Source organism: Tenebrio molitor, chromosome 6 (genome assembly GCF_963966145.1).
Source record: "Tenebrio molitor chromosome 6, icTenMoli1.1, whole genome shotgun sequence".
Taxonomy (NCBI): domain Eukaryota; kingdom Metazoa; phylum Arthropoda; class Insecta; order Coleoptera; family Tenebrionidae; genus Tenebrio; species Tenebrio molitor.
Genome location: NC_091051.1, coordinates 22,248,656 through 22,273,788, shown reverse-complemented (window position 1 = coordinate 22,273,788; position 25,133 = coordinate 22,248,656). Strand labels below are relative to the sequence as shown.

Here is a 25,133-nt window from a genome sequence, read left to right as displayed (position 1 = left end):
TTTTCACATCATGTTCACACCACACAAATATTTAGTGTAAAACGTATGCAGCACACAGCTAAACAGCGCCTACTATGTTTTTCGTTGTGGTCACAATCAAAGTGAATAGATATTAAGCAAGATTTATAGTTCCGTATACATATAGCATAAAGCAGGATTTATAGTTCCGTATACATACAGCATAACATAGTCACAAATCATAAACATAACATAACTTTTAAAATTCAATTTATAGTTCACGACAAAACGTGATACGACTGTTGACTTTTTAAATGTCAAACTAATTATCAAATGTCTTTTGTGAAAACGAGGTTTTAGAAGCTGCTGCCTGTGCTGTAGTCTTACACGAGATAGGTCGTAATAAAGAAAAAAGGAAGAAACCACGAAAAAAATGCGTTACAAAAACACGGATAAACAAGCTACTCCAAATCATTTCCTTCTTCACACTGTCCTCAAAGTCTTTGGAAGACTTATCGTACAGTGGCTTGAACCTTTTAACACACTGTACGATTAGAATTTCCTTCATATTTTCCACCTTCTCAATAATATTTTTAAATTCAATTGATTGACAGCGTACCTACACCTAACCGTTTCTATGGAAAAAATTTTAAAATTCCGTAACTTTCATGATACATAACATAATAATTGGCCAATTCATATGTAAACGGATACGGACTTATGTTATGTTAACGGATCTATAAATGAGTACATTTGATTCAATAGGATTCAATTTTCATATGTTATGCTATACGTACAAGTTACGGAACTATAAATCGGCCTTTACATAGTCAAAAATCATAAACATAGCATAACTTTTTGAATTCAATTTATAGTTCATGACAAAACGTGATATGATTGCTGATTTTTTAAGTGTCAAACAATTGTCCAATATGTTTTGTGAGGACGGGGTTTTAGAAGCTGCTGCTTGTGCTGTGGTCTTGCACGAGATAGGTCGTAATAAAGAAAAAAGGAAGAAACCACGAAAAAAACGAGTTACAAAAACACGGATAAATCAGCTCCTCCAAATCATTTCCTTCTTCACACCGTCCTCAAAGTCTTTGGAAGACTTATCGTAAAGTGCTTTGAACCTTTCAACACACTGTAAGATTAAAATTTCCATAATATTTTCCACCTTTTCAATAATGTTTTTAAATTGAATTTATTGACAGCATACCTACACCGTAACCGTTTCTATGGAAAAATATTAAAATTCCGTAACTTTCATGGTACATAACATAATAATTGAAATTGGCCAATTCATATGTAAACGGATACGAACTTATGTTATGATAAAGGATCTATAAATGAATACATTTGATTCAATAGGGTTCAATTTTGATATGTTATGTTATACGTACAAGTTACGGAACTATAAATCGCCCTTTAAGTATTGGTTAAGTTAAGTTCAGTATCCGTTTATAGCTATTAACATACCTAGCGATGTTATAACCATCATAACTACCGCAGATGTCGGTTTGAAATCCGAGCTCGTAGAGCGAGGATTTTAAGACATCTAAGGTTGTTATGATTCATAACATCCGCGGTTTGTTCAATAGTTTACCGGTTTCAGAATAAGCCGAAGAGAATTTAAAACAATTAAATCCAAACACACAAATAGATTGAGTTGATCGCGTTTGCATGATATGTTCGAGTGTCATAGTTACATTTGGTTGTTTATACAAACAGACATTTCGCAAAATGAGTTTGAATGATAGTGTTTTACCGAAAAACGTCTTAAATGAAGAAGAACAAGCTTTAAATAGCTTAATACCGGAAAAATCGAAAGGCAGGAGGTACTTATCTGAAATTATAAAGACACTCAAACAAGGGCAGGATCTAAATAAGGTTACAAGTGTAAATGACAGTGATGTTGGCGTATTTTCATGAACTGGTAAGTGCTCATAGTGTTAGTTCCGTAGCGTATTTATCTTTTTGTTTATAGAGTCGAAGAAATATAGCCCCTCTGCCCCTCATCATTATGGACGTAGGTACTACCCGATGCCCCATGCTATGAAGTGCAGTTCATTTTTACTATGGCAGAGTTCCGTCTATTTAAGTAATTATTGTTGTTTTTAGTTCCGATTGTTTGAATTAATAATGAATAAAGTTAGATATTGTCTTCATTTGTTGATTGTCACTATGGCAATATTACCCTACAGCATAACTGTACTAGTACAGTTATGCTGTAGGGTAATATTGTCATAGTGACATGTCAACAACAATCAACATATGAAGACAATATCTAACTTTATTCATTTATTAATTCAAACAGACGGAACTAAAAACAACAATAATTACTTAAATAGACGGAACTCTGCCATAGTAAAAATGAACTGCACTTCATAGCATGGGGCATCGGGTAGTACCTACGTCCATAATGATGAGAGGCAGAGGGGCTATATTTCTTCGACTCTATAAACAAAAAGATAAATACGCTACGGAACTAACACTACGAGCACTTACCAGTTCATGAAAATACGCCAACATCACTCTCATTTACACTTGTAACCTTATTTAGATCCTGCCCTTGTTTGAGTGTCTCTATGATTTCAGATAAGTACCTCCTGCCTTTCGATTTTTCCGGTATTAAGCTATTTAAAGCTTGTTCTTCTTCATTTAAGACGTTTTCCGGTAAAACACTATCATTCAAACTCATTTTGCGAAATGTCTGTTTGTATAAACAACCAAATGTAACTATGACACTCGAACATATCATGCAAACGCGATCAACTCAATCTATTTTAAGACGAGTGTTGGGATTTAATTGTTTTAAATTCTCTTCGGCTTATTCTGAAACCGGTAAACTATTGAACAAACCGCGGATGTTATGAATCATAACAACCTTAGATGTCTTAAAATCCTCGCTCTACGAGCTCGGATTTGAAATCGACATCTGCGGTAATTATGATAGTCATAACATCGCTAGGTATGTTAATAGCTATAATTTCCTGTTTTGATTATTTTATTTATGCGTTCCTATTAGAGTTAGTTATTTTCGGATATTTCCCGAATTCCGATATTGGTACTGGTATAGTGCGGGAATTCCTTTTTCGCTTTTATGGCAGACACCATGGTGTAAACGTTAAAGACCAAAGTACCACAAACCATTGGGCTGTATATATGTATAGTGGCGGCCGGGGAGAATGAGAATGACTTAAATCACCCTGGACTGTATTCAAATAAAACTGTAATGGTTATTATTATAAAGATTTACGATAGGGCCAAATTTTTGCCTGTCACCACCTGCAAACAAAACCCTTCTTAAATCGTTCCTTCTAAGAACACAGGTATTCAAAGAAATCGGTCCCTGTCGTAAATTTTTATAATGATAACCATTACAGATTTATTTAAATACAGCCTAAAGTAATTTAAGTCATTCCCATTTTCCCCGGCCGCCACTATACCTGCACCCCTTCAAACACAGGCAAACAGATAAACTATATAATTTATGCCAGCCCAGTCTAATGGTTTGCGGTACTTTGGTATTGTTGCAGTATTTACTCTTTAAACCATGGTCCCTGCCATAAAAGCGAGAAGAAATTCCTGCACTATATATGCTTTTGGGGTTATCCCCAGCCTGCCTGCCCGAAAGCGTTAGGCAATCTATATTGGTACTAATACATACAGGGTGGAACAAAAGTATCAAATATTGGCTGTTACTTTTTAATTTGACAATTTATGAAAAAAGGTTTAATATAAAAGTTGATTGGTGTATTATCCTGCATCATCTGGTCTTCTAGTTTGTTCCTATCTTCTTTTGTTTCGCTGCTATGGCAACCAACTTTGGTTTTTTAAATAGCACCCATACATTTTTTGTGTGATTTTCAAACAAGCGTATCTTTCTGTATTCATAAATACAGTTTTGCCATTATGGGGAAAAAGAATAAAATAAAAAAAAAGGTGATAAAATTAACTTACTAAGTAATAAAATGCAATATCAAGAATGCCATGGAAATTTGACAATTTTTGTTGAACGTGTAACGGTCCGAATAGGTTCGATAAATTAAGAATTTTAATTTTAAAATAATTTCAAAAAAATATTTTAAATACCGTTCATTTGCGACGGAAATGCTGGCCAGTTGTAAATTTTATTGAAGCCGTGTCGGCACCACATTCCTCAAGTGAAATCTGCCAACCTTTCTTTGAAAATGCAGGTACACGCCCTGTCCGAACACAACACAAAGATAACAGTTTTTATGGGAAAAGAAACATTGCAAAATTTACTCGTTGACAATTTGGGGAGTCCAGTTAAAATCAGGGGATAATTGAATTAATGAATTTGATGTTAGCAGGTTTCAAATTGAGAGAACAATAAAATTAATGTTCATTAGGTTAATTTACTTTTTTTAGCATTCTCAAATTTATGGCATATTTGTAATTAAAGGGCGAGAATTGCAAATTAAAAACAGAGCGCTTTATCGTAGAAAATAACTAGAATCGTTTGCACTTTTAGTTAGAAAAGTAACAAACGCAAAGTAGAAAGGGAGTCGGTAGTAAACACAGAGGACCGGGTAACGGTAAAGCCAGGTAGTCGTAGAAATCAGACGTGTGAGTGAGAGAGAGAGAGAATGAAATTTACGAAGTAATTATTAATTAGAACGGTTTTGGGGAATCAAACCAATATAGAACAATTTTTAGAAGTAACAGATCAACGGAATTTAGTTGCATGACATGACAATTACGTAACAGCGTTTCAAGCCCAATTTAGGTTTCAAAATAAGGTTAATTTGTTTCATTTTAATTCTGTTTGTTTCATTTTAATTATGTTTGATTCATTTTAATTATGTTTGATTCATTTTAATTCTGTTTGTCTCATTTTAATTATGTTTATTTCATTTTAATTATGTTTGATTCTTGGTGCTGATTTTTGTTATTGTATAGAGTCGGTAATTCAGTGTTCCTGTTAATTCTGTTTGTTCCATTTTTTAGATTGTGTTTGTTTCTTGATGTTGATGTTTATTATTGTATAGAGTCAGTAATTTAGTGTTCTTTTTCAGAGTTCTAATTCACCAACAAATTATGTACATTCGGTCTGGTCCTAACAAAAGTTTAAATTTAAACATTTAAAATAATGGTGGAAAAACGGAAACTGTAATTTCAAAAGTTCTAGAGATTTCGAAAAGGCGTCGCGATCGGCGTAAAGTAGAACCGAGCTGATTGGTCACTTTGGTCAAGTAGGGGTTGCGAAAGTGGGGTGCGCCAGAAATGATAAAACCGATTGCGGGACGGGAAACAGGGCTTTTTTGATTCACTCGGGGTTTGATCTCCAAAGTAGCCGGAGGTACGTTCAGTACTTCCAGCAGCCATTTTGTGACCACGTTCTTTACATTTACAAGGCAAATTATTTCTCTAATTTTTGTACATTATTTGTAGCCGCGATTTAATTAGCCAAACAGCATTTAGTTCTTTATCGTTCTAAAGTAAAGATTATATTATTTTCTTTGAGCTTTTGATGACCACGTGACTCTTTAGAATCTTGTATTAATTTCTTTATCGCGAAGTATGTGATCTTCTTGCATTTACCGATTGGGGAAACCGTGCTTTCATCAAGGGGAACTAGTATAAATTCATTATAAAACATTTTCATTTATTATGTATGTTTTGGAGTCTCGAGATCGGGAAGCTACCGCCAGTGTCCATCGCACTCAATTAGCTGTGGTCCGGCGTAAGAGCACAAAATTCAGCCGCGTCATCACCCCCAAGGGGGCCAGCGACCAAACTAGGCCAGCTGACACGTGAAGAGAGGTACCCTTTGGCCCTGTTAGAACCTTTTTTCCCTTTTAATTTCGACCACCGGAGTAGACCGGGGTGATCTATGAGATTCCAGGGCATCGCGTCGGGTTCAATTTACAAGAGGTACCCTTTGGCCCTGTTAGAACCTTTTTTCCCTTTTATTTTCGACCACCGGAGTAGACCGGGGTGATCTATGAGATTCCAGGTCATCGCGTCGGGTTCAATTTAATTGGGGTAAATTGAAATCTAAATCGGATCACATAGTTCGCATCTCAAACTTCCATAATGTTGTTCGCGCCAGAAACTTCTGTATTTGCCCAGCGTAGTCATTTATTCATGAGTCAGGTCTCAATTCGAGGGCCGCGAGTCAAATCTCATTAGGTCAAATTTCCACCAACTTCTGTTATCAAATTCATTTATTTATTTCTATAATTTGTTGGGACCAAACGCCACCACACTCGATTATTTGTTAAATAAAATTTAAGTGAAGTGTGCTCAATCGTTTTAATTCTATTTTTTGGAAAACCTCCGAAGGTACGGCCTCTCGTTAGAACCTAATTAAACAAAATAAAAATAAAACACAACGTAGGATCCCTAAATATTTCTTTTCTCATTATTTTTGTTTCGTATTTTTCCGCAAAATTTCATCCGAGGGAATGCGGCAACCAACAATACACCAAATGAGGGAGAAAAAAAAATCATCGAGGAAAAGTCAAGGAAGTCGAAAAGTTAAATTAAAAGTCAAGGAAGTCGAAAGGTTACATTGGTGCCGTGACCAGGATGAGTAGGTGACCACGTACCGCTGGAGGAACCTACGGGAGCCACAACAGATCAACCACCAGGACGAGGGGTTGACCACTTACCACTTACCTCCAAGCAGCCGAGCCAGCTGACCGCGTGGGCGACGACGCGGATTTTCAGCGAGCGAAATCCCACGGGCAGCGAAGCCACGGGGGGCAAAAAGCTCTCCAGAATGTACCAAGGGAATGGGGGCGAGCGAACAACATTCACCCAAAAGCCGCTGCCACTCAGAGTCAAATCCAAAGGAAAGGACGAACTTTGAAACCATTTACTGAGGTGATCGTCAGCAGAAAAGTAGCAGTTAACAACTACTTCAACAACAGGGGCAACCAGAAGAAAATGCCGTACCAGAACACACGAGGACTGCAAATATATTGTCAAAGCTACCAACAAAACCTTGTAAGAACTTCGAACAGACAAGCACTTCTCGAGTATTCGAGAAACCGAACTCAACGAAGATAACTTCAACGGGGGGCGAAGCTCTTGAACCCCACATCGGCAACGGGGGTCTTGCTATGCAAGGAACCCGGGCCAGCCACCGAAAATCGCTGCCAAAATCATCCAAACGCGTTGCCCAATTCATTCCGCAACTCAACAAAGGGGACAGCATTGACACGGCGAATTCGAGGAAGCGCCAACGACCAACAGAGGATTCGGACACTCCACAAGATGCTTTCCGTCATCTCCAGGGATCTACCGGAAACCAGGGGGCGTCTGTAACGGTCCGAATAGGTTCGATAAATTAAGAATTTTAATTTTAAAATAATTTCAAAAAAATATTTTAAATACCGTTCATTTGCGACGGAAATGCTGGCCAGTTGTAAATTTTATTGAAGCCGTGTCGGCACCACATTCCTCAAGTGAAATCTGCCAACCTTTCTTTGAAAATGCAGGTACACGCCCTGTCCGAACACAACACAAAGATAACAGTTTTTATGGGAAAAGAAACATTGCAAAATTTACTCGTTCGACAATTTGGGGAGTCCAGTTAAAATCAGGGGATAATTGAATTAATGAATTTGATGTTAGCAGGTTTCAAATTGAGAGAACAATAAAATTAATGTTCATTAGGTTAATTTACTTTTTTTAGCATTCTCAAATTTATGGCATATTTGTAATTAAAGGGCGAGAATTGCAAATTAAAAACAGAGCGCTTTATCGTAGAAAATAACTAGAATCGTTTGCACTTTTAGTTAGAAAAGTAACAAACGCAAAGTAGAAAGGGAGTCGGTAGTAAACACAGAGGACCGGGTAACGGTAAAGCCAGGTAGTCGTAGAAATCAGACGTGTGAGTGAGAGAGAGAGAGAATGAAATTTACGAAGTAATTATTAATTAGAACGGTTTTGGGGAATCAAACCAATATAGAACAATTTTTAGAAGTAACAGATCAACGGAATTTAGTTGCATGACATGACAATTACGTAACAGCGTTTCAAGCCCAATTTAGGTTTCAAAATAAGGTTAATTTGTTTCATTTTAATTCTGTTTGTTTCATTTTAATTATGTTTGATTCATTTTAATTATGTTTGATTCATTTTAATTCTGTTTGTCTCATTTTAATTATGTTTATTTCATTTTAATTATGTTTGATTCTTGGTGCTGATTTTTGTTATTGTATAGAGTCGGTAATTCAGTGTTCCTGTTAATTCTGTTTGTTCCATTTTTTAGATTGTGTTTGTTTCTTGATGTTGATGTTTATTATTGTATAGAGTCAGTAATTTAGTGTTCTTTTTCAGAGTTCTAATTCACCAACAAATTATGTACATTCGGTCTGGTCCTAACAAAAGTTTAAATTTAAACATTTAAAATAATGGTGGAAAAACGGAAACTGTAATTTCAAAAGTTCTAGAGATTTCGAAAAGGCGTCGCGATCGGCGTAAAGTAGAACCGAGCTGATTGGTCACTTTGGTCAAGTAGGGGTTGCGAAAGTGGGGTGCGCCAGAAATGATAAAACCGATTGCGGGACGGGAAACAGGGCTTTTTTGATTCACTCGGGGTTTGATCTCCAAAGTAGCCGGAGGTACGTTCAGTACTTCCAGCAGCCATTTTGTGACCACGTTCTTTACATTTACAAGGTAAATTATTTCTCTAATTTTTGTACATTATTTGTAGCCGCGATTTAATTAGCCAAACAGCATTTAGTTCTTTATCGTTCTAAAGTAAAGATTATATTATTTTCTTTGAGCTTTTGATGACCACGTGACTCTTTAGAATCTTGTATTAATTTCTTTATCGCGAAGTATGTGATCTTCTTGCATTTACCGATTGGGGAAACCGTGCTTTCATCAAGGGGAACTAGTATAAATTCATTATAAAACATTTTCATTTATTATGTATGTTTTGGAGTATCGAGATCGGGAAGCTACCGCCAGTGTCCATCGCACTCAATTAGCTGTGGTCCGGCGTAAGAGCACAAAATTCAGCCGCGTCATCACCCCCAAGGGGGCCAGCGACCAAACTAGGCCAGCTGACACGTGAAGAGAGGTACCCTTTGGCCCTGTTAGAACCTTTTTTCCCTTTTATTTTCGACCACCGGAGTAGACCGGGGTGATCTATGAGATTCCAGGGCATCGCGTCGGGTTCAATTTAATTGGGGTAAATTGAAATCTAAATCGGATCACATAGTTCGCATCTCAAACTTCCATAATGTTGTTCGCGCCAGAAACTTCTGTATTTGCCCAGCGTAGTCATTTATTCATGAGTCAGATCTCAATTCGAGGGCCGCGAGTCAAATCTCGTTAGGTCAAATTTCCACCAACTTCTGTTATCAAATTCATTTATTTATTTCTATAATTTGTTGGGACCAAACGCCACCACACTCGATTATTTGTTAAATAAAATTTAAGTGAAGTGTGCTCAATCGTTTTAATTCTATTTTTTGGAGAACCTCCGAAGGTACGGCCTCTCGTTAGAACCTAATTAAACAAAATAAAAATAAAACACAACGTAGGATCCCTAAATATTTCTTTTCTCATTATTTTTGTTTCGTATTTTTCCGCAAAATTTCATCCGAGGGAATGCGGCAACCAACAATACACCAAATGAGGGAGAAAAAAAAATCATCGAGGAAAAGTCAAGGAAGTCGAAAAGTTAAATTAAAAGTCAAGGAAGTCGAAAGGTTACAAACGTCATGCATGATAATAAACCAAACAATTTTTATATTAAACATTTTTTCATAATTTTTCAAATTAAATATAAAAATTGTTTGGTTTATTATCATGCATGACGTTCAACAAAAATTGTCAAATTTCCATGGTATTCTTGATTCTTATTCTTATTCTTTTTCCCCATAATGGCAAAACTGTATTTATGAATACAGAAAGATATGCTTGTTTGAAAATCATACAAAAAATGTATGGGTGCTATTTAAAAAACCAAAGTTGGTTGCCATAGCAGCGAAACAAAAGAAGATAGGAACAAACTAGAAAGACCAGATCATGCAGGATAATACACCAATCAACTTTTATATTAAACATTTTTTCATAAATTGTCAAATTAAAAAGTTACAGCCAATATTTGATACTTTTGTTCCACCCTGTATAATAATTTAACTAATTAGTAAATCATCAAAATATTTCTATATCGTATAAAATTAGTACCTCTGCAGTAGCAATAATAGCCACAATAGAAAAATCAGCAATGGTTAATTGTTGACCGGCTACCCAAGGCTGGTTTTTTAAAAATCCATCCAAAAAAACCAAAGCTTCCTCAAATTTCTCTGCTTTGCTTGAATCTGGTTGTTGATTTCCAAAAAGAACAGGGCTCTGGAACAATAACGAAGAATCGTGAATTCTATTAAAAAAAAAACTAGGTCACACATTTTTTTTTACTTCATTACTTCTATATTCCGTAAGAAAATGAAAATATGGTGATGAAGTCAAAAAATCGTATTCGAAACACGGACTATTGATTACATACTGATCAGGCTAATGATTTTGGAAATATACGCAATTTTGTACAATTCTTTCACTCACCATACTATCTGCAAAATGCACAGATTTGAATGTCTTTTATGCAAAATATTTGTTTTAGGGGGAACTCTAGGCCTATTGACTAACCACGGTAGATAATACAGGGTTATTCTAAATGATTGTAGTCGAAGTAGGCCATGCCCATGTTATTGCATTTTTGCCGCTTTCATGTGAACTGTCAGTTTTGTCGCTGTCACTGTCATTTTTTAGGTGAAAAGTTCGGTGATGAGAATTTTATTTATTTTTGTTAAATTAACGATTGAATCCGAATAAGTGAGTACACACCGTTCACACATGGGAGTTAAATTGGGTGCAAAACAACTCAATATTTTCACATCATTTTGATGTTTTTTTTTATGTGGAGCGGCAACCATAAATTTTACATTCAATTTTCACGCCTACTTCGACTACAATAATTTAAAATAACCCTGTATTATAAGGTAAGACGACGAAGCGTGTCCAGCGCTGAGATTGTGTCCCTCCAACGCTAGACATGTGCGAGTGAGAGATCAATATAAAGGATGGAAAAGGTAGTGCTTAGTCCAATGCATGTATACGAAGGACTGCTGTTATTTTTTGCATTTTTTGCCTGACAATTTACGAATTTGCTCTAAAATAACGGATATGCATATAAAACCATCTAGTTTACATAAAATGTGAGTCAAATTAAAGGTAAAGATACAGTAAAGTTTGCATAAAAAAATCTTTTGTCTAGATATTTAGTCATTCATAGCGGATGGATTAAAATATTATAAAGATAAGGATGATTATTTAAAAGATTGCGATGTAACAATATTATTTACAAAAAAAAGGTAAATGATTTATTAGATGCTTTTTAAACGGTCGTCACCCTGTAGAAGCTATCAGAGTTAATAGCAAAGATCTTCAGATACAGTGTACAAGTACCGCAGAAGGTTTGCGCGTTACAGTTTTGCCCACTATTGAATTAAGTCAATATTTATTAAGTTGTGGATTTCATTACGTACTAATAGTGGAGTAAAATCACATATCTAGCTCGCTTATTTCTGAGGGTAGGTGATTCCAAGGTATAACTAAATGAGACCTATACTATCTTATAGAGGACATTTTGGGGCATACGGAATGGTCATCTACAACTTTTTTTAATAGGGCCGAACTTTGAAAACGGCCTTTATACGTAGTTGAGGTGCCGTCCGAAAAACTACGTTTCTCGTAACATTTAACGCTGTGTTAATTCAACTATTGAAGTTATAATTATGATTTTCTGTATATTTGTAGTAAAAAGTACAGCGCTTCCAATAGTGTATCGGAAATTTCGCAAATATCGATAGTTTTGAAAAAAATAATTAATAAATTTAGATTAATCAAAAATGCGCATCGTAAACTTCACTCTGCTGGGACCAATGTGAAATGTTGAAAATTTCGATACACATGCAGCGAGTCAAATGTAACTAACATATTGTAAAAGTTTTTAAAAAAAGAAGTCAGTAGCCCCTATACTTTTTGAGAAAATAATTTTATTTTTTAGTAACACGATATTGTTTCTTTTTGTCATAGATACAGATTGTGAAAAACAACTCATATCTCCCTTGGGATTTGTCAAATTTTTTCGCCCTCCACATTGTTGGCAACAAACTCATGAGAACGAAACTATAGCAACCACATATTCACGCAATCTTCCCTGCTAAATATTTTTAATAAAATTTTAACTTTTAAGTAGAGACTAAAAAATAAAATATTGTATGCACCACGGGAGATATTCATGTTTTTCCCCTCGGTTGACTTATAATTCCTCGGGCCAAAGGCCCTCGGATTATAACCACGTCAACCTTAGGGAAAAATCATGTTCATATCTCCCTTAATGCATAAATATCTATTTTTATTGGACGAGCGAAAGCGACGGGCGGCTCCTGGCAGGCTGATATAACCCGGCACGCGTATTTAGTCGTCTATCGATGTAGGGATTGTACGAGTAGCAGTCTAAAAACAATCATTGTAAAATTTTGAGTATGGAAATTTTTTGTATTTTTGCTAAAATTCACCCATTTTAAATGCTTTCTTCGTCATCTTCATTCTCATATACCTAAACAAGAAACATTGTTGTGACATTTTTTGCAAGAACAATCTGCAGCATTTTAAGCCTTCCTTCATGCACATACATTTATTATTTTGGCATCATTGGTCTGTGCAAAAAACGTTCACCATTGTAGCTAAAACAGGTTGTAAAATGCCCTTATTTAGATTTTGAGATTTTAAATTGTATTGAATTAACCCAACACTACAAAACACACTAGAATACATTAATTAGAGCATAAGTCCATGAAAAAATGTTATAAACTGCTTGAAGGATATATTTCAAATTTTACGTGCGTTAGCTACTTCTTGCTCTACGTAGAATTTAATGAATTTTATGTCAACCAATCTCTCGCTGGACAAACTATACATGACTATACAACGATATACGTAATTGATCAATGCATCTAAAATTTGAGTGAAGTATGTACATAATAATAATTATTTTTTAATGTTAATACCTTAGCACAAAAACATCATCTGTTGGTGGCAATTTTTTTAGCAGACTTATTAGAGGTTGTAGTCAGTTTATAACTCAGTTAGTTTAATATGTTAATGGTCTAAGTTTTATTTTTTTAAAAAGCCAGTGCGAATTTAGTAGAAATTTTAACAGCCTCGGTCATAGTCATTGAGTTTAACTTCCCTAACATTTTAAATGTTTTCAGAAGGACATTGTATGCTGTTTTTTTTTGCCGATTTTAAAACGTTAAAAAATGAATCGCTGGTAACACTTGCAAATTTCATTTTCAAGTAGGTACATATGTGCACACAAAAACCCATTGATAAATCTTTTAACTACTTAAAATGAGCATATTTTGCAAAAAAACAGGAAGTAAAAAAAAGAGAAATGAACTGCAATTCAAACTAGTATAAAAATAATATTTTTTGATATTGATTTAGTTTGAAGACATTTTTCTAACATTTTTTATAGGAACAGGAGAATCGACGAGAAATAATAAATATATATATATTTTTTTGTAATGGTATTGCTTATCTATCATTAAATTAAAAAAATAATTAAACAATAAATGTATGTGCATGAAGGAAGGCTTAAGATCCTGGAGTGATTGTTCTTGCAAAAAATTTCAGAACAATGTTTCTTGTTTATATGAGGATGAATATGACGAAGAAGAAAGCATTTAAAGTAGGGAAATTTTAGCAAAAATACCAAAAAAAAACTATATACTCAAAATTTTTGTCTTTAGACTGCTACACGCCCTCCGAGTATACTCGTATCGATAGACGACTAACTACACGTGCCGGGAGCCGCCCGGCGCGTTCGCTCGTCGAATAAAAAAATTATTTCCTCAAAAAGTATACGGGCTACTGACTTAATTCTTTTTTTAAAAACTTTTACAATATCTTAGTTACATTTGACTCGCTGCATGTGTATCAAAATTTTCAACATTTCACATAGGTCCCAGCAGAGTGAAGTTTAGGATGCGCATTTTTTATTAATCTAAATGCATTAATTATTTTTTTCTTCAAACGTCCGTAAATTATGACATTATCCTGCTGCATTGATAATGCTAAAGTGTCACTTCATTGTCATGGCATCTAACGAGCTGACGAGCGGCAGATAAAGTTATTATCTCCGCTGAGAGAGGCAGATAAAGTTATTATCTCCGCTGAGGGCGTCCGTGAAGTTATTATCTCCGCTGATGAGCGGCAGTAAAGTAAACTAGCTAAATCATTTGAAATTCCTACCTGGTTTCTTAACATGTCTTATATAATTTGTTATGAAGGTTTGAAGAAAAAATAGTATATGTTATTCGGAGCAAAAATGAAGTTTTATGTGCTGCGGCTGGTAGATTGGCTGGCAGTGAGGCAGTGAGGCAGACAAACCAGCCAAAGCATAATATACTATTTTCAAAACTATCAATATTTGCGAAATTTCCGATTCACCATTGGAAGCGCTGTACTTTTTACTACAAATATACAGAAAATCATAATTATAGCTTCAATAGTTGAATTAACACAGCGTTAAATGTTACGAGAAACGTAGTTTTTCGGACTACACCTCAACTACGTATAAAGGCCGTTTTCAAAGTTCGGTCCTATTAAAAAAAGTTGTAGATGACTATTCCTTATGTCCCAAAATGTCCTCTACAAGATAGTATAGGTCTCATTTAGTTATACCGTGGAATCACTAAAAGTCATAATTTCAGTCCGATTTTACTCCACTATAAGCAATAAGTTTAATCAGGATCCAATCTAAACTAAAAGAAATTTCGCTTATCTGATGGGTATTGTAGAACACGCACAGAATGTGCATTTCTTTTTTAGAACCATTACGGGTATAAGTATTTTTTTTAACTTTTCACAGTGTTTATTTCCGATTTAACATTTATTTTAGAGATTTTTTGGCACTCAACGTCAAGCTGGAGGGACCAACGACAATCTAACGTAATTTGTTAAAGCCTCCAGTTTGGCAACTGTTCAGTATTAGATTCCGATACGAAGAAAAGTTAGCTGACATTTGAAAGAAGCTGGAAGCAATTAATTAGAAAAAATTCGGGAAAAAATAGATTTGCTCATTGAAAAAACTGATACAGATAAGGAAAATGGAGAATTTGATAATGATATGAATTTTCATAATCTTGATCAAGACACCGTAGCTTGTATAATCTATTATCTAATCGGATTCATTTGTAAAAATTTTTATAAAAACAGTAACTGTGAAACATGTCGCAAGAATCTCAAGATGCTAACAAGAAGAGACAAATTTTAGTCTCTTACGAACATAAAATCCCGAGGTGGTCTAAATCACCCACCTTTAGCAATTTTCAATCTTTTTTTTAAATAGAGTGCATATTTCTCTCTGTTAATGCATTTGACCAAACAATAGACGAGATTTTCTCTAAAAATATTGTACATCTGTACACTTCTGTGCAATAAAATTAAGCACAAGTCTTATGACTAATTTTCACAATATTTTAGTTATATAATACGGGTCTATGGTAACTGATAAAACATTTGCAAACATTTTTGAATTGTCTAAACGATGCGGCATTTTGGCATTCCTAAAAAAATTTACTGATTTACATAAATATTTTTGTGTGCAACCGTACGCGAAATGAGCACTTTGCGTGCGTACAACAGGCCGCGAAATTGAATTTCGCAGCCGTTGCCTTGACGACGGCCGTAAAAGTAAAAGTCATTTTTATATTTATTTATTATTACAATTACAACATATCTATCTGCATATTTCCTGTGTAATCTTACAAAATCTGGATTGGTTACAGTTAAAGTTTGATTTTGTGTCAGGAACGGGCACTATTAGTACAGAATATTCATCCGGTTTGAAATTTCCGCCAATTTCAAATGAGACAGCCGCATGAGGTTGAGGAGTCGATAAGAAAGATCCCCATTATCGATCTATCATCTATATGAAACATGCACATGTGAATTAGGTTAATTTTGGTTAATCTTTCACCGATCAAAAAGAGAAATATCTCGTAACATTTCCTGAATGTCATCAACAGACATTTGGTCCTGATATTTCCACGATTAAAATAAGCTAAAAAGGAGCAGATGATACAACGTAGCATAACAGAACTTAACATTTACCTTCCACAATAAATAAATTCCAATAAATAGGTAAGCCAGTACAACATTATCCGACACGGTTTTCACATTCTTCTTGTTGCATCAGTCTCAAAGTCACTGTAACATTTTTCATATTGCCGTTTCGATTTTTCAGGTTTAAAATGCGACACTGCACAATTTATAATATTTTTTTAACTCTGGATGAGTACACGGAACTGAAATTTTTCACAAAGTGAATTGTTTTATTTATGTTGTTTCCATAGTGACATGGCGACATGTAGGCCGACTTTATTTTTATTGACAGTGAAGGAAATTTTACTTGTTCATTTTATAATTACATATTTTCGAGTTGCACACAAAATGTTGTGTACACCTTGGCTACGAAATCCTTTGACGACCTTGAGATTGTCTTGTCTCGGCCGCAAACCGGCCTTGACGACAATTTTTCTCTCGGTTCGTCAAAGTACGATTTCGCATCCTTGATATACAAATAACTATTGTTGCTAGGATGATAGAAATTTCGTCATCTCCCGTTTAAACATAAAATATACTACGTGACAAAGAAAGATAAACACCTTTTTATTGATCTTGATTCTCTTGTTGTCATCCTACGACGTCCGGTGCCCCTAGCCCTGTGTTCACGGCCTTCTGGAGTCCATCCCTGACAACATCTTAAAATGGTCCCTACAGATCTGCCAATTCTTCTGGCAATTTCTAAAATCCGTTTTTTTTTTCAAAGTCACTAAGCCGAGTAATCTGACCAAGTGCACGCACTCGCGGCATTTCTCGTCTTACAAAAACACTTTTCCAACAAGTTTTCTAAAATTCAAAAGTCAAAATTTTCAATGTAAACAAAATTTCCTTACACTTGCAATAACCGGACCAGCAGCACAAAAGGCAGAATACTGCACAGATAGGGCTGCAAATTTAATCATTTCTTATCTGACCCAAAACACATTTGCCCGCAAAAACTTATTGAAATCAAACTATAAATACTGGGTGTTTACCTTTCTTTGTCACGTAGTATATTTGCTGTATAATTTTATTGCACAGAAGTGTACTTGAATTTTCCTGTCAAATGCATCAACAAGAAATAATGTCAAAATTACTTTATTACTTTTTAGTGATGAGAACAAAACAATATTACAAAACTGATTTCAAATACACAAAAAACTGTCATAAAAAATAGAAAGAATCAAGACTTCAAACGCAAAAATATTTAATATTTACGTTAAACGTTAAAAAGAAATTAGTCAGCTGCAGCACTACGTTTTCTGTCTCTTTCTAACACGATCGTCTACCACACGAGAGTCACTGCTTAGCATAGCGCTTCGTCGTTTTACCTTATATTATTTTCTACCGTGGTGCTAACCGTACTAGGTAGTAGTTTTAAGAAAATACTCAATGTTGTGCAATTTTCTTTCATTCACTTTAACGTTTGCAAAATACTGGCCACGGTGGGGACGCAGGTTTTTTGATTTAGGTGCCATCGGATCGACTATACTTCTGGACAAAATTAAGGAACCATCAATAAAAATTAAAATTATTTTATGAAAATCTCATAGATATTGGCAAAATTAACACACGTCATAGTTAAGTGTATATTATTGCACTTGTTTTCAAAATAACAAATGACAACATTCTGCCACACATTAATTATTATTAATCCAAAAGTATGCATAGACGGCATCTCACAGTTGAGGAAGTGTTTCAAATCATTATTCTTTTTCGCGAAGGATATTCGCAGAGAGAAGTTGCTCATTTTTGCCTAGTTTATAAATGAAAAATTGAAAAAATTCCCACACACCAAAAATTTGTCGAATTTTGTCGACGCGTTTCATCCAACCAAGTTGGCATCATCAGGACGATGAACAAACTAAGAATTAACCTAGGGACAATTGCTATTTATATCTACCACTGCTTTATAACAGTTTTGGGGAATCAAACCAATGTAGAACAATTTTTAGAAGTAGCAGAACAACGGAATTTAGTTGCATGACATGACACTTACGTGACAGCGTTTCAAGCCCAATTTAGGTTTCAAAATAATGTTAACTTGTTTCATTTTCATTCTGTTTGTTTCATTTTAATTCTGTTTGCTTCATTTTAATTCTGCTTGTTTCATTTTAATTTTGTTTTATTTCTTGGTGCTGATTTTTATTATTGTATACCGGGTGATTCAGTTTGGTATTCGCGGCCCTACATCTTTTTTGTTTTAAGAAAAAAGTATAGCAAACCATATATATTTGTAAATCGCTTGTGAAACTACAATAGATGATGTTGTGAAATCTTCTCTACGATGACATATGTCAAAGTTAAGACAGTCAACTTTTTGTTTTAAATAGTACACTATACATTTCTTAACCTATTCTTGCAAAGCTTTTTTTTCTACATTTGAATGTGTAAAAAAAGTTGACACTTACATCAGAAAAAAATCGAGAAAAATAATAAAATATGATTTAATTTATTCGAAAGCGTTATTTTCTAAAAAGAGCTAGTAAGCCAAACATTTGTAAATTCGCATTATGTTGGTTCCCTGCATGTCACTATTTACAAGACAACCACACAGCCAAAAAATAAAATGATTTGACATTGTTTGTTTTCAAGCCTCGGGTGCGCCTCGGCCAGAAAACTGAGACTTGGACGAAATACCAAATCCATACTGAATTTACTATGCTAAATTCGCGTTATGTTGGTTCCCTGCATCTCACTATTTTAAGAATTACATAGCCAAAAAATAAAATTATTTGACAGTGAAATACCCGATCCATCCTGCATTTACTTTATTCGAATATTAGAATTTACACTTTACACAGTCACCTATTTAAATATTCGAATAATTCGAATACGATTCCCAATACTCATCATGTCATTCATGCACTATCAAAATTCAACTACACATTTTCATCGTGTATGCATTCAAAGCGGTATAGTCAGGAAGAAGTTAGGTTTCGAAGCCATCATAGCTATTTATTTAAATGTAGGTTATAATAATATAGCTATTTATTTAAATGTAGGTACGTTAATAATTGACGCTAATAATGTCAAAATTCAATTGTCTCCATGGCTAACTAGCTCTTTTTAGAAAATAACACTTTCGAATAAATTAAATCATATTTTTTTTTCTCGATTTTTTGCTTTTGCAGTTTCATAAGCGATTTACAAATATATATGGTTTGCTATACTTTTATCTTAAAATAAAAAAGATATAGGGGCGCGAATACTAATCTGAATCACCCGGTAGAGTCAGTAATTCAGTGTTCCTGTTTAATTCTGTTTGTTCCATTTTTAATTGTGTTTGTTTCTTGATGTTGAGGTTTACTATTGTATAGAGTCACTAATTTAGTGTTCTTTTTCAGGCTTCTAATTCAACAACAAATTTATACATTCGGTCTGGTCCTAACAAAAGTCTAAATTTAAACATTTAAAATAATAGTGGAAAAACGGAAACTGTAATTTTAAAAGTTCTAGAGCTATCGAAAAGGTGTCGCGATCGGCGTAAAGTAGAACCGAGGTGATTGTTCACTTTGTAGCGGTTGCGAAAGTGGGGTGCGCCAGAAATGATAAAACCGAATGCGGAACGGAAAACAAGGCTTTTTTGATTCACTCGGGATTTGATCTCCAAAGTAGGAGGTACGTTCGGTACCTCCAGCAGCCATTTTGTGACCACGTGCTTTACATTTACAAGGTAAATTATTTTTCTAATTTCTGTACTTTGATTGTAGTTGCGGTTTAATTATTCACCCAACATTAGTTCACTATCGTGTTAAAAATAAAAATTATATTATTTCCTTTGAGCTTTTGATGACCACGTGGCTTTTTAGAATCTTGAATTAATTTCTTTATTGCGAAGTATGTGATCTTCTTGCATTTACCGATTGGGGAAACGTGTTCTTGTCAAGGGGAACTAGTATACAATTATTATAAAACATTTCCATTCTTTATTTATGTCTTGGAGTCTCGAGTTCGGGAAGCTACCGCCAATGTCCGTCGCACTCAATTAGCTGTGGTCCGGCGTAAGAGCACAAAATTACCGGCGTCACCCCCAAGGGGGCCAGCGACCAAACTAGGCCAGCTGACACGTGAAGAGAGGTACCCTTTGGCCCTGTTAGAACCTTTTTCCCTTTTATTTTCGACCACCGGAGTAGACCAGGGTGATCTATGAGATTCCAGGGCATCGCGTCGTGTTCAATTTAATTGGGGAAACAAGTCAAATCTAAATCGGATCACATAGTTTGCATCTCAAACTCGTATAATGCTATTCGCGCCAGAAACTTCTGTATTTGCCCAGCTTAGTCATTTATTCATGAGTCAGATCTCAATTCGTGGACCGCGAGTCAAATTTCATTGGGTCAAATTTCCACCAACTGCTTTATTTCTATAATTTGTTGGGACCAAACACCACCACACTCGATTATTTGTTAAATAAAATTTAAGTGAAATGTGCTCAATCGTTTTAATTTCATCTTTGAAAAACCTTCCGAAGGTACGGCCTCTCGTTAGAACCTAATTAAGCTAAATAATAAATAAAACACAACATCCATAAATATTTCTTTTCTCATTATTTTTGTTTCGTATTTTTTCCGCAAAAATTTCACCGAGGGAATGCGGCAACCAACAATACACCAAATGAGGGAAAAAAACATCGAGGAAAAGTCAAGGAAGTCGAAATGTTTCAATATGTACCAACAAAACTGTGATACAAAGAGCTGCTGCAAGGCATAGAACCACTGCCAGTTTTAACAGAAGAGGACAAGGTGCTGAAAGGAAAGCGACTGCCGAGGAAGATCACTACATACAACTGCAGGTCTTAAGGAAGCGTTTTGTAAGCCCTCAGGAGGTAAAAAATGACCTTCGTTTGGCTACTGGAGAAGAAATTTCAACAAGAACTGTAAGAAAGAGGTGCAAAGAAATCAATTCGATTTCTAAACAACCTGCAACTGGTTCAATTTTGACAGCATTACATAAAGGAAATGGTTTGTTTTTCTGTTTAAACTAGCATGAATGCAATGAAAGACAGTCGAACTCAGTTCTATTCATCGATGAGTCCCGATTTCACATTTCCAATAACGATTGCCGTATTCTCGTTTTGCGAAAACCTGGTGAGAGGTACGCGCAGTGAAGTTCATAAATTTGGTGGAGGATCTTTGATGGTATGGAGCGGAATAAGTTTCATCGGTCGGACAGAATTAGTTATAGTGCGCAATGGGTTGTAGTGACCCAGTTTAAAATTTAAATTTAAGTTTCCGGTACCGCCACAACAGCGCGCCAAATGTGAAGGTACTAGTGGCTAGACTGGGAACTACTAGCGGAAATATAGCGGGGAGGAAACGGGCTCGCGCGGGTGGTTGAAGGGGGTAGTTCACTTTTGTTTGGTTTTTCGAAACGAACAGACCTAGCGAAGAGCGATCCAATATTCCAAAAATCTGTAAGTTACATCTGAACCGATTACACTACCGTTCCGAGTAGATATTTTGTGTCCCCGTGAAGAATTCAACGTTTTTAATTCACCTGGGTAATTTATCCCACTTTCGTTGCCTTTTTTTTTGTGTTTTGTTTTGGGACCAGGACCACGTGGTAAGGGTATGTTGTAGATTTCAATTTGTTGCATGCTGTTGCTTTAAGAAGCGCCCATTCGTTAATTTTAAGCGTTATCTTTCTCCCGGGAGGTCCTTTTTTTTTGTAATCTTGCAATTTCGGAAATTAGGAGCCGTCGTCCGAACCGCGAACGTCCATTTTGTTTTCCTTTTTCTTCCCTAACATTTTACTTTCGCGGCACTCGACCAGCCATCTTTTTTTGTTTAACATTACCAGCGATTATTGTATTCGTGATTTATGTTGTTTACTGATATTTGAGCCATTTAAAGTGGTTCTATTCTATCGTTATTTAACTTCACGTTTTGTTCTCTTTTATTTCCCAATTGTTTAATGTTGCGGTTTGTTTTTGCTTATGTTATCCTTGTTTAATGTTGCGTTATGTTTTGTGTATTTCATCATTGTTTAATGTTGCGCTTTGTTGTGTTGAATTTTCGCATCGTTTAATGTTACGCGTTGTTCGATTGAATTAAACTCGGGTTTTCTTTATGTTGTTGTTTAGCACCGCTAGATTTCGGAAGAGTTAAAGTAAAATGTTGTAAGTGCGCCACTATGGGGGTTAGGTTTCAATCAGGAAGTCGTGGGGTTGTCTAGTAAATTTCTGGGGAGGCCACGGTTAAGTTACGGCCGTTAGCGGAGGCGGACCTAAGTCCTGCTCGATGCGGCTCTGGGATGCTGACGTGAAACCTCCGTCGCGGTTCTAGAGATCTTAGGTTTTTGTCGGTAAACGGTTGGTTGGGGAAGGTGGAGCAAGCTCTGCTCGAAGCGGCTTGGGAAGCTCATCGTACAACCCCGAGGCGCTCTGTCACTATTGCTGGGTCGGTGAAATAGCCCGACGTTCATTACTAACCTGAGTATCTAGAAACGTCGCTGGTCTCAAGCCGATTTAGATTATTCTTCTGAGTCCCCTCGCGGCCGAGAGTTTGTTACCTCCAGCTCTAAGCTCCCATTGGCGTACCTTGACCGCGTAGTCCCGAGTTAAACATTGTTTTGTCATTAATCGAATTGTAAAATATGAGTAATACCTGGGATACGGTTTTTGAAGAGGGTTTTTCATCCGTCCCTGTCTGTAATAACTGCCTTATAATTTGTTTACTTGTTTTGCCAGCTTTAAACTGTCATTTTGTTTGTCATGTGGCCGTTTTTTCTGTTATTTTAAATATTGTTGCATTCATCTTGTCGTTTATCTTGTGATATACTCAACTAGTGAATTTCTTGTACCTCGTTAACCTTAATTTCTGGCTTTTGTATTCGTTTCAACTTCTTTTTCATCAGAGTTATTACAGGCATTTTTAATAAAAGGTATTTTGCGTCCCTCACATGTGTGTTTTATTTGCGGCACTCTTCCAACTGGAACCCTCACCGTTTGCATTCCGAACCTTTTCCGCCAAAAGAAAATCACAACGTAGGGCTCCTCCGATTCGATGACGATCACGACCACATTTGTTACCGTTTTGCGCAGGTTCAAATATTTGGCGGAAAAAGTAATGTATTCAAATCATTACAGTGTCAATGACGGCAACAACATATAGGGATAATATTATTTATTATACCTCATGTTTCATGTACATACATCCATACGCTGAAAATTTTGCTCCGAACTTAATTTTTAATGCACGATAACGCAAGACCACACACTGCTCATATAGTAACAACTGCTTTGAAAGATGCAAATATTGACTGTCTAGAATGGCCAGCAAAAGGCCCTTGTCTAAATCCCATTGAGCACCCCTGGGATCACTTAAACCGACGAGTTACAAGTGTTCACGTTCTCGTACCTCCCATAAATTTTGAAGAGCTGTCCAACTTGCTTATAAAGAGAGCATTTAAAACCTCGTTAGGAGTATCCCAAGATAGATGCAAGAGTGTATAATAGCCAGAAACGGAAACACACGTTATTACTTTACGTTAATGATTTTTTTTTATTACATTTCTTAATTTAGTGATTTTGAAATTTTGACTGTTTTTAGATTTTAGCTAGATTAAGTTGAATTTGTATATTTTTTGTGAGGCAATTAAATAATGCAAAATACACTTAACTATGATATGTGAGAATTTTATTAAGATTAAAGAAATTTTCATAAATTAATTTTTTATTGGTGGTTCCTTAATTTTGTCCAGAACTGTATTTTGGAGTATGCGCAATTTTGTACATATTTTGTACGTATAACAAAATCATCGATGAAATTGATAAGGAAATTTTAGCAAATTCTACTAAAAATGTTTGCATAAAAAAAAGAGTCTGTGCTTAAGATCGCACGACAGAAGTGAAAACTTCTATGACGCTCGTTATTGATTTTAAATAATATGTGTATATTTTATAATAGTAAAAAAAAATGTTACACAGTCTACGACTGGTTTACAAATCTATGAGGGGCGTGATGACCAACTCAATAGACCGGGACCAATGGCTTAACGTTACTTCCGAATCACGAGATAGAATATAGCCTTTTTTTTCGCCCTGGGTCGGAATCGAACCCGCGACCCTCGCGTCCCTGAGCCGAAACGGACTCCCTTAGGCTATATTCTGCCTATTTATTGTATCAGTGTTTTAGATAACATTTTATCCACGCAATCGCGTTTAATATTCTTAAGTGGATAAAATGCGACTAAAACACGAATGCAATATAACGTTTTATCCACAATCAGAAGCCCAAATTATTATTTAAAATATCACAAAGAATGTTCCTTCTGAAACTCGGTGAAACTCAGAACGCGCGCTGCTGGTTGCTAAGGTTATTTGTTGTTTCATTTCATTTTCACTTATCTAGTAGGTAGTTTACTCCACTAGTGGATAAAATGCTGGTTAATACGGTTCATAAGTGCTTATTCACAATGGACATAAGACATAAGAAATACATAAGAGATACATAAGAATAATCTATAAATTTGGGCAATTAGAAAATAATTCATGTGTCCATATAACTCGAATATGATTCTTCATGCCTTTTTGTACACAACAATAATAATAATTATTATTATTATTATTAATATTATACACTGCCCGACAGACGAATCCAATTACGGGGCAGGAAACTTTACGGCGTTCAGCAATCACTTGAAAATATCATTGTCTTGTGACTCATTATAATAAGTGCACATTTGGTGTAAAGGTGAAAACTTCAAAACATTCGTTCTGGGTATGGATATGTAAAAAGTTCTCGGCACATGAAGAGAAATCTGACTCAACAAGTCAGGACAGTCAATTTTGTATATGATCAATTTTTTTTTTTAATTCATTGAAAAATTTCTTCTCCTGGTCTGAAGGTCTAGAAAGTCAAACCTTTTGAGTAAGTTCTGTTGAGAATAACCTCTCTCAGGATAGACACCATCAGTGTTGAATGCTAAGAATTTGAGAAAACGACGCTGAATAGTTTCGACTTATCCACATATCTCTGATAACTTGGATCCCAAATGATGCTGCCATACTC

The 25,133-nt window shown here is 35.4% G+C and overlaps 1 protein-coding gene and 2 long non-coding RNA genes across 3 annotated transcripts in view; 1 reads left to right on the top strand and 2 right to left on the bottom strand.

Annotated features, from left to right (window-relative positions):
- Positions 1-25,133, bottom strand: part of LOC138132903 (glutathione S-transferase 1-like) — a 58,848-nt gene that overhangs the window by 17,308 nt on the left and 16,407 nt on the right. Inside the window, exon 5 of the mRNA XM_069050617.1 lies at positions 10,135-10,299. Within this exon, the coding sequence (XP_068906718.1) occupies positions 10,135-10,299 (165 nt within the window). The remainder of the gene's footprint in view (positions 1-10,134; positions 10,300-25,133) is intronic.
- LOC138132906 (uncharacterized) lies at positions 1,430-2,123 on the top strand. Its single transcript, XR_011160215.1, has 2 exons — positions 1,430-1,891; positions 1,943-2,123. It is a non-coding gene; the product is annotated as an uncharacterized lncRNA (long non-coding RNA).
- LOC138132904 (uncharacterized) lies at positions 2,231-2,873 on the bottom strand. The gene is made up of 2 exons (XR_011160214.1): positions 2,464-2,873; positions 2,231-2,412 (listed from the first exon to the last, which is right to left on the bottom strand). It is a non-coding gene; the product is annotated as an uncharacterized lncRNA (long non-coding RNA).